Raw genomic sequence first — 9451 nt, 5'->3', positions numbered from 1 at the left:
TAAGCGTGTGCATCGGTGTGCACGCTCGTTCAATGTTACTCTAAAGTGAGTACAATTTCACTCACTTTTGTTAAAAGTATTTGTCTAGTTCTGAGTAACATTTACTCAGTGCTACAAATAGGAAAATTAGCACGAGTGAGTAAATATTACTCAATATCATTCGATTTGAATAAGGGACTCGAATAAGGAATTTGTGCTTTAAACAAATACTGACCTACTTTTATCCAACGAATGAAGGAAGCCGCTACCTGTTCATCGGTCATTGGAAAGGATCCGTCTGCCTTCCTACGTTGCCCACGTACTGGCATTTTGTACAGCATTCGTACAAATGCTCTGATGTATTCTTATATAGAAAAAATAAATACAATACTTGCTATATGACTGAACACTTTCTTACCGTCTTCAACCTGCGCAAATTGCTTTGAGGTGTACAGTAAGCATTTCGATAATGTGCTGTTATAATATGGTTCCGCCTCCGACAAAGGGAAAAGTTCAGTGAACGTAAATTTTCACACAACGTTTTCAAAGCACTTGAGCCAATTTAAAAATTGAGTAGAAGTTACTCAGTCTTCTAAATCAATATTACTCACTTTTTGACATTTGAATTAAATAAGCAAAAGTGAGTACAAATGACTCACTTGAGAGTAACATTGAATGAGCGTGTGAGCAGACAACTGTCACTGTCACTTGCTTATACGCCCTTTTGAAAAATTACCCGAGAATTTTCTTTGTGCTGTGTTTTGCTAGGACCTCTCACCAGAGATGCCATTTATACAGATTTATCTGTATTATACAGATTTTTACATGCGCATACAGATTTAATACAGAGTACAAATTTCTTACAGATTTCTTAAATTTAATACAGATTTATACAGATTCCACCAAAAGTATTAAGGAAAAAATTAAACTATCTATTAGTATTTGAGCTATCTATTAGTATTTGATTGCAATGACGAGATAAACGTTTAGGAATCAACGTACAAATCACTTTTTAAAATATATATTTTTAGTGCAGATATTTAATGAAGAACACTGAAATCCATTTATATTAAAATTTGTAACTAAGTTGAACTTAAAAGTAAGACAAGTCTTGGCATCATGAAACATTATTGCCAGACTGACAGTTGTATTACCTGACTCGACGTTGCATATTGGGTTTTGGAAATCCATCTCAACTTATGAAGTGAACATTTTCAAATTAGACAAGTATATGGCACCATAATTCAATTGTTGTTGATAGGAAAAAATTATAAAATTTCGTTGATGAAATTATGATATGAAATTTAATCTACCACTATATAACCATAATCTATTGGAATAACACCTTTTAACATAATTGTATTGTAGAAATTTCATATTAGCGAATACAGATAAATACAGATATTTTATACGAATCAATACAGATTTTCTATGAAAATATCTGGCATCTCTGCCTCTCACCAACTATTACATTTATAGTGATTTTCACTGTCGGTTAGAAAAGATTGCGATGCGATAAGATAGCGACAAAATGCCGCAAAGATAGCGAAACTGTCATTCGCATCGATTCAACCTCTTCGAGACCACAAGCCAGAAAAAAATATTTTTTAAATTGACCGTTACAATGACTAATTTTTTATTTATTATTAAGAGAACTTCAGTCATAATGAATTCATATTGATAATGCGTATGTGGCAGATGACGGCTACAACTTGCGCGGATTTTTAAGCGTGTGCTATTTATTTGACATAATGTACGATTCAGACGATCCGCCTCCTTCCGTCACCGTCACCGGAACGTCAGCTTCCGTCAAAATTAGTTTAATATTTTAGATTGAATGTGACAAAAGAATACGGATCGTCTGAATCGTACATAATGGTTATTTTGTGCTTAGTATGTTCCCTTTTCATTTATATTTTGTATTAATCGACGCCTTGGTTTTCAAAACCTCGTGCTTTATTCGATTGTGCTATTTGTCTACTCTAAAAAGTTGGTCGTCTTTGACAGATATACATTTGTTGATGCTTTCGATGAACAATGAAATAACAATTGTCGCTAAGGAATTTTACCAGCTGGAAATGCAATTTACCTCAATCCAACAGCCGATTAATTTTTCTTTTGGCTCTAATGCTAGTTAATTTCAATACAACAGCCAGCGAAGGGGTTAAAACAACTGTCCAATTTTATGGCAGCGATGCCAGGTTAAATTTTTGGCGTCTGCGTATTAGAAATGGTCCTATGCGACCTCAATATTTAAAAGTATGACGAAAAAAACAAACGAAAACCCTACAGTAATAGCAAAAGTCATTAAAATGGACGATTGTTTATGAAAATTTCGAAAATCTGCAAAAAAAAGTCGGCTTAATTGCAAAGTCTGCTAACAAACGAAATTGCAAATTTACATACCAATCTGCACACCTGGCATCAGTGGTTCTGACGCTCATTATTTCGCTATCCTGCAACGATTCCGTCGCATTCTATCAGAGATGCCAGGTCTGCAGATTTGTCTGTAAATCTGCCGATTTGGGGTATAGTGCTGCAGACATTTTTTGTTGTGCAGACTTTTACAGACTTTTGAAATTCTAGCAGACTTTTGCAGACTTTTGAATTTCTCGCAGACTTTCGTCTATATTTACAGACTTTTGAAATTTTCGCGACCTTTTTTTTTTTTTTCGCCAAAACAGTTTTGCGTGTCATACTTTATAGAGAAATTGCTGCCAGCAAAACATACTTACTGACTGCAGATTTTTTTTCTGATTTACAGACCCTGTCTGCAGATATTTGAAATTTTTACCTGGCATCTCTGCATTCTATGTCCAGCTGAAAACCACTATACATTAAATTTAACTTGGCGTCAGTTCTGTCTGTTGATACCGTTGATACGGTTGATACTATTTTCCTTACCTTCCAGCCAACTCCCCAAGTCAAAATGTCAGAACAGCTATTGAAATCACTTGTTGACAACGATTTTCAAGTTTGCCGGTTTTGTTTACAATCGAACATGGAAGAGTTGTTCGATATATATGAAAAAATGCCCGGAAATATAGATATTATTAGCATTCATACAACAGTGCGTAATGTGCTATCCTTATTTGATATACAGGTAGAATATCTCCAGTGTTTATTATTCGTGTATATGAATTTCTATTTGTTTTAAGGTCGCTCGAAATGATACGTATCCTAACTTTATTTGTCGCCAATGTCGGGATTTGTTGTTTTCAATTCAAAAATTTCGAGAAAGTGTAAAGAAATCTGCACAAAATCTAGCTCAAGCGAAACTTCTCAGAGAGTTTCCTAATCTGAAGTTTGTTGAATCTTCTGATTGCAAATATCTACAGAAGAATGTGAATATTGAATTAGTAGAACGAGACGTATTATTAGAGCAAAATGAAGGAAAATTTTCAGAAGAAATATTTATTGATGACGAAAATGATGCTGCTTTTATGACATCGAAAATTACACAAAATTTCAAGGAAGAAAATAAGAATGATTTAGTTGAACTTTCGGAAAACGAGTATACCGATACGGAATGGATCATGTATGAAGAAATAAATATACCGACCGAACAAGAAGGCACTGAAGCAATCTATCTTGATGAATCTCAACACGGAATCGAATCCTCAATTGATTCAATGTCTACTGAAGTAGCTTTAGATCTGAAAAACGAGCGGCCAAATGTTTCTAAATCAGCATCCAAACATCATACCGCTCCTAAAATTTGCCCTGTATGTGGTATAACTAGCACTGCTATGGTAGTTCATATGCGTACTCACTCAAAATTCCGTCCATACTCATGTGAAAGTTGCAGCAAATGTTTCTACACAAGCAATAAGCTACGATGTCACATTAAAACTGCTCATACTGGCGAGCGGAATTTTCAGTGCGAGATTTGTCAGAAAGCATTCAAGCTGAAGAAAACGCTAAATACTCACATGATGTCTCATATATCAAAAAAGTCTCACGTATGTTCGGTCTGCAAGAAATGTTTTCTTTTCCGATGGGCACTAGCCAAACACGCAAGAACGCATACCGGAGAGAAACCTTTCGTATGTGACTTGGATGGCTGTGGAAAGAGTTTCGTTTCTTCATCGAATCTGCGACAACATCAGAAAACAGGTGCTCACCTCAGGCTGCCTTGGAAGGATGCGTGTGATGAATGCGGCAAACTATTTCAAAGCAAATATGCTTTAAGAACACATCGAAAGGTGCACGAGTTGACGGGAAATACAAAAAAATCAGATGGACTAGTGAACGTCGTAACAATAATTGCATCTGTTTGATAAAGTTTTAAATATCCTGACATATATTTATATTTGGAAGGTAATATTCGAATAACAAGAAACGAAAATGTATATTTTCGAAACGAAACATTCTGAAATCAGCAGTTCAAACAGAATTTTTTTATTTAGAAAGCGACGAATCGTTCCATTATTCATTTTGCAAAAAAATCGAAAAGATTTTCGATTATCAGTAGCGGCAATGTTAATTAAAATAAATCATCAAATAATAGAAAAAATTGTGATTGACTATCAACCATGCTTCGCTACCAATTACTAAAGATGGTCGAGTTTCGGGTTCAGAAAAAAAATGTGTCGGGTTCCAATGACGGGTTTTTTTAATTTTTAACGAGTACGAGTTGGGGTTGAATTCAAAACTGTTGTCGTGTTTCGGGTATCCGAACCCGACTACTCAATTTATTTCGGGTACGTCTGGATTTTTATTTTTTGTCGAGTTCAGATTTGGAAGGAAAATTACTTTCGGGTACGGGTAAAAGTTTATGCGTTTCGTTCGGGTTCGGGTTTAGGACATTGCTTACCCGACCATCTCTACCAGTTGCATCTATTCTATTGACGAGAGAAGTTGATGAATTGTTTGAATTACAACCTAGCAAATGGTATTATTAATGAAATCATAACAGTTCAACGAACTTTCACTTTTTCTACTGAGTTTAATACTGTTGAGCTTGTACTTGACGAATTCCTCAATCCAAGATTGTGCGAGATCCAGGTACTTTTCGGGTGATCCTGGAAGATAATCCCGGAAGCCAAACACCGGAATCGCGGCTTCAATTTGTGTCCCATCGACCCAGTTATTATAACTATTAATCGTTATCAGTTGAGCGTTGTTCTTCAGAGCGGTACGCCAAGCCACATCAAAATATTGACCGTTTGAGCGATATCTCTTTATGTTGTTGATGCCGTGATTTTGGTGCCCACTTCGAGAGTACTTTTTACGGTCATAGTAGCCGGGACCTATGGTGGGAACGAACAACAAATGGTAAGTGTCGGCAAACTTTTTCAACTGCGACCAATTTTTCCACGTGGATGCATAGTTTGCTCCGTTGCTGGGTAGGTAAGTGTAAAATCCATCGAATCCACCTCGTCGCACGATTGATTTATGATCTTTGCTACCAATGTGTGCTAATACTATAGCATCGTAATTGGTACCACGGATGGTCAAAATCCCATTCCGTGTCAGTATCCTCATCCAGTCAGCGTCGCTGATTCGGTATGCTTTACGTATATAGAATATAGGAAGATTGAGTTTTTTGGAGAGAACATTAAAATAACTCAGAATACTGCCTTGATCTTTACCAAATAAATCTATAAAATACTTGATGTTGTTTCGAATACTTTCAATTGTACGATCAGGATATTCTACGATTTCTATAGCAATTTTCAAATTGTGAATAGTTGCCGTTTTGAAGATTGCCATCAATAAACCCTCATTGAAATTGGGATGCCACACGAGGATCACTACTCCTATTCCGCAGTTTTGAATGTCGTGAAAATGCTCTTGCACCATGGTTTCTGTAGTGTTATACAACTTTCGCTTTGGATAAAAAGCTATGTTTATAACCTGTTCGTCATTTGGGCGGAAGGACACCGATCCATTTTCAATTAAACGAATTACCTACACAAACGGGAAAGTGTTTTAGTCAGAAAAATGTTGCTTACAAATAATTACCTTGTCGCTCGGTAAAGTTGGATGAGGTTTATACCAAGCCACCGGTGCGTAGTAGAAAATTTGTATATTTCTATTCAAAGCGATGGTGCGATTCTTTCGAACAGGAGTGGTTGATTCTGCATTTTTCCCCGCAACCAGACGTTTAATTTTTTCCTTTATAATACGGGATTTGACCTCATGTTCGTTATACTTTTCTGGAATCAATGCTGCGTTCTGACTTCGCAGCAACTCAAAACTGATGACTTGTTGATCGGTGCTAGGAATTAATGGTTGAACCACTTTCTCTGGGGTGTTTAGTGTGCTATAGAGACACAGTATCAGTAGTAGAAGTGAGGAGAATCCAATGAAGCAAATCAGTAGCTTCATTGATTTGATGGTAAATTTACAGTTGATTAATGACATCTTCAAGATACGTTAGAAGTTACATTACGCTGGTAATTATACTAGTGGCTGGGAATGGTTTGTGTGCTAACACTTATTTACAAGTGACTTTCAACAATTGTTTATTCGGAAAACGTCAGAATTTTATGTGAAATGGAACGATTTGCAAACCAGAAAAGCATCAAATACACGCATGTGCGGTAAGTTCTGGAAAACGCATCGTCTGTTTAACTGCGATGCTGATTGGCACATTACCGCGAAACTGAATTACCGGTGTCCGGTAGTGACACCCAGCGTCCAGCGATGCCAGAAGTTAGTAGTGCCATTTCTGTAGATTGATTTTTCTCAGAAACTCTCTTAGTGGAAAGCTTTTTTTGTTTTTTGTTCACCAGACAAGACTATTTCCCGTAGTTCTCCGTTGATAAATTCAAATTTCCGTAGGAAAAATTCAATTTTCGTAGCGCCAACCAGCCTTCTTGCTCGAGAGCTGCAAAAAGTTAATGTAGAGGCGTGGACCTGGCGAGCGAGAATTCCGCGCAGTTGACCCAACTGCGGGTACTTCGTTCAAGTACCACATCTACTACAGTGGCGGCGAGAAATCACAAAGCGGAGCCGGTTTTGTTGTACTTGGTAATCAACAGCGACGAAAAATTTTTTCACCCAGTTATTGGTAAGGAGAGTCTCCACTAGGGTGGGACAAAAAATTGATACCAGCTCCACCAAACTTATCGTGTTACTTTTGGGTTTCATTAACAGCTATCCGCATTAGGCCGATCCAACCGATCCGAGCTCTCCGGCGTTGCCTTTTTCTCTGCTTCGGCTATGGCTGAGCTGCACATGCACACAGCTGCATGTGCAGCTCAGCCATAGCCGAAGCAGAAAAAAGGAGACGCCGGAGAGTTCTGTTCGGTCGGATCGGCGTAATGCGGACAGCCTTTTAACATCATGCAAAATTTTATCTCGATCGGAGAAACTATTCGTAAACACACCTGGAGACATTGCAAGATTCGAGCACGATTGTCCAGCGTCACAGGTCCCAAACGGGAGAAAGTCATGTGTCTGAATATACAACGGCTTTTTTTTTATGAATTGCATAAGTCAGGCAGTTTTTTTTTATGAATTGCATAAGTCATGCTAATGAAGTTCATATGTGTGCTTACTAAATGCATAAGTCTTCAATGAAATCAAAATTGTGCCGGTTCATAAGTCACAACTTATGAAATTATTAGAGGCCCTCACACGTGACAATATTAGTTTTTTTTTTCTTCGGTGTGGGTGTGGGAGTCAGAAATGCCATGTATACAGATTTATCTGTACTATACAGATTTTTAAATACGCATACAGAGTACAAATATTATGTATGTATGTATGTATGTATATATGTATGTATGTTTGAAGCCACCATCAGTTCAAGGCATTACCAGTGTATGCGGGTGAAACAAACGTATCCCCTGCAAACCGTTTTAGTTTTATTTATTCGAACAGTTCTACTGTCAAATTTAAAAGGTATACGCTGCCGTTCTATTTTTTCTATATTTGAAACTCAGATAAAAGGCTGCTGGAGCTGCCAGTGTATTTTGTTATAAATTCTAGATTTAAATTTTAAAACTGACATAAACTATGCATCTACACGCTGCCAAAAAAAAAAAAAAAAAAAAAAAAAAACCCAACGGTTGACTTAAATTCACCTAACATGAAGTAATCAAGCATGTTTTTAATTGTTGGGTGAAAAGTACTGTATCGATTGAGTAGTTTTCACTCAACAGTGTAGTTTACTTCAATAAGTTGCTGTATTGGGGACGGGTATAGCGTGATGGGATAGTCGATGCCTTTAACGCAGCCCGCCTGGGTTCGATTCCCAACCCCGCACATAGGGTCAGAAAGTTTTTCTGGTCCGAAGAGGCGAATGACCTAAGATGTTAAAGTCTCTATAATCGAAACAAAAAAAAAAAAAGTTGCTGTTGGGTGAAAAAATTTTGTGTGTTGCATCGCAGAAAATATCGGTCAGATTTGAAGAGAGTGAAATTATTTTTTAAAATTGCCGGTTTTGGGAGAATAATTCAATGATTGTCATCAATCGCAGTGTGAGTAGCTTTGTATAATTTCTTTTTAAAACAATAATTACACCGCAATATCATTTCAGGCGATGGAAGATATTGAGATGCGTTCGATCGCTCAACGGTGCAGTTCCAGCAGCTCAATAGAGCAGCCTTGGCAGTTCAATTATATAGTCTGTAGATTTAATACTGTTGCAGCTCCAATTGCAAAGTACAATGAATATGAATTCCCATAGGTGTGATTTAATTTTATTACCTATTCGGAATTTTGTAAATGTAACGGTAACAAACCATCTGAACATAATTACATTGTTGAAATGTGTAAAAAGATAAATATTAAATAAATAAAGTAATCATAGTTGACTTTATTGTTTGCGTTTTATTTTTCAAACCATCGAACGAAAACTGAAATCAATTACCCAATTTGATTTTTATATCGCTTGCGTAGTTTCTACCTAATCAGTACTATTGATGCTTTTACTCAAAAATAAGTAAAACCAATTTTACCCAAAATTGGCTTCTTGCACACAACCCCTCTATTGAGTGAAAAGTACTTAAAATTAGGTATTTTTTTGGCAGCGTGTAGAGCTAGAACACTCCTGAACACGCCCTTATATAACACAGTATAATATAACATAATAAAGCACAATATAATATAACATTACACAATATATTCTAACAATATACTATAACATAATACAATATAACACTAGACATATACGTATAATATAATATAATATGATATAATGCAATGCAGTATAATACCACACAACATAATATAACATAACAGAAGATATTATATGAAATAATATGCTATGATACAATGTATAACAGTTGATGTCGCAGTGTAAGTTATACTCTTCTTTCGTCGCAGTACTGTAGGAAATATAATATTTCTTTGTTAATCATAATAATAATTATAATAATAGTAATAATAATGATAATAATAATAATAATAATATTAATAATAATAATAATAATAATAATAATAATAACAACAATATATAATACAATGTAATATAATTCAATTCAATATATAACAAATAATGCAACGAACAGCAGAACCA

The 9451-nt window shown here is 35.9% G+C and overlaps 2 protein-coding genes across 3 annotated transcripts; one reads left to right on the top strand and one right to left on the bottom strand.

Moving 5' to 3' along the window:
- The first annotated feature begins 2795 nt into the window (after window positions 1-2795).
- Window positions 2796-4541, top strand: LOC131437023 (zinc finger protein 62 homolog). Its single transcript, XM_058606063.1, has 2 exons — window positions 2796-3082; window positions 3138-4541. The coding sequence occupies exons 1-2, from the start codon at window positions 2909-2911 to the stop codon at window positions 4257-4259; spliced, it is 1296 nt and encodes a 431-aa protein (XP_058462046.1). The 5' UTR covers window positions 2796-2908; the 3' UTR covers window positions 4260-4541.
- Window positions 4542-4576: 35 nt separating this feature from the next.
- Window positions 4577-6596, bottom strand: LOC131437022 (glycoprotein endo-alpha-1,2-mannosidase-like protein). Of its 2 annotated transcripts, XM_058606062.1 has the most exons (3): window positions 5947-6596; window positions 5574-5892; window positions 4577-5492 (listed from the first exon to the last, which is right to left on the bottom strand). In XM_058606062.1, the coding sequence occupies exons 1-3, from the start codon at window positions 6346-6348 to the stop codon at window positions 4864-4866; spliced, it is 1350 nt and encodes a 449-aa protein (XP_058462045.1). In that variant the 5' UTR covers window positions 6349-6596; the 3' UTR covers window positions 4577-4863. The 2 variants fall into 2 exon arrangements, with proteins under 2 accessions (XP_058462045.1, XP_058462044.1); XM_058606061.1 differs by having other exon boundaries at window positions 4577-5892; window positions 5947-6594.
- Window positions 6597-9451: the final 2855 nt, after the last annotated feature.

This window comes from Malaya genurostris, chromosome 3, assembly GCF_030247185.1.
Source record: "Malaya genurostris strain Urasoe2022 chromosome 3, Malgen_1.1, whole genome shotgun sequence".
Lineage (NCBI taxonomy): Eukaryota > Metazoa > Arthropoda > Insecta > Diptera > Culicidae > Malaya > Malaya genurostris.
This window is presented reverse-complemented; position numbering and strand designations above follow the sequence as displayed.

Bases quoted from the DNA above. Each gene is read 5' to 3' on its own strand.
- LOC131437023 (XM_058606063.1), top strand. From the start codon at position 2,909: ATGTCAGAACAGCTATTGAAATCACTTGTTGACAACGATTTTCAAGTT. The intron at 3,083-3,137 runs GTAGAATATCTC...ATTTGTTTTAAG, and splicing joins TATCCTTATTTGATATACAG to GTCGCTCGAAATGATACGTA.
- LOC131437022 (XM_058606061.1), bottom strand. From the start codon at position 6,348: ATGTCATTAATCAACTGTAAATTTACCATCAAATCAATGAAGCTACTG. The intron at 5,893-5,946 runs GTAATTATTTGT...CCGTTTGTGTAG, and splicing joins CAACTTTACCGAGCGACAAG to GTAATTCGTTTAATTGAAAA.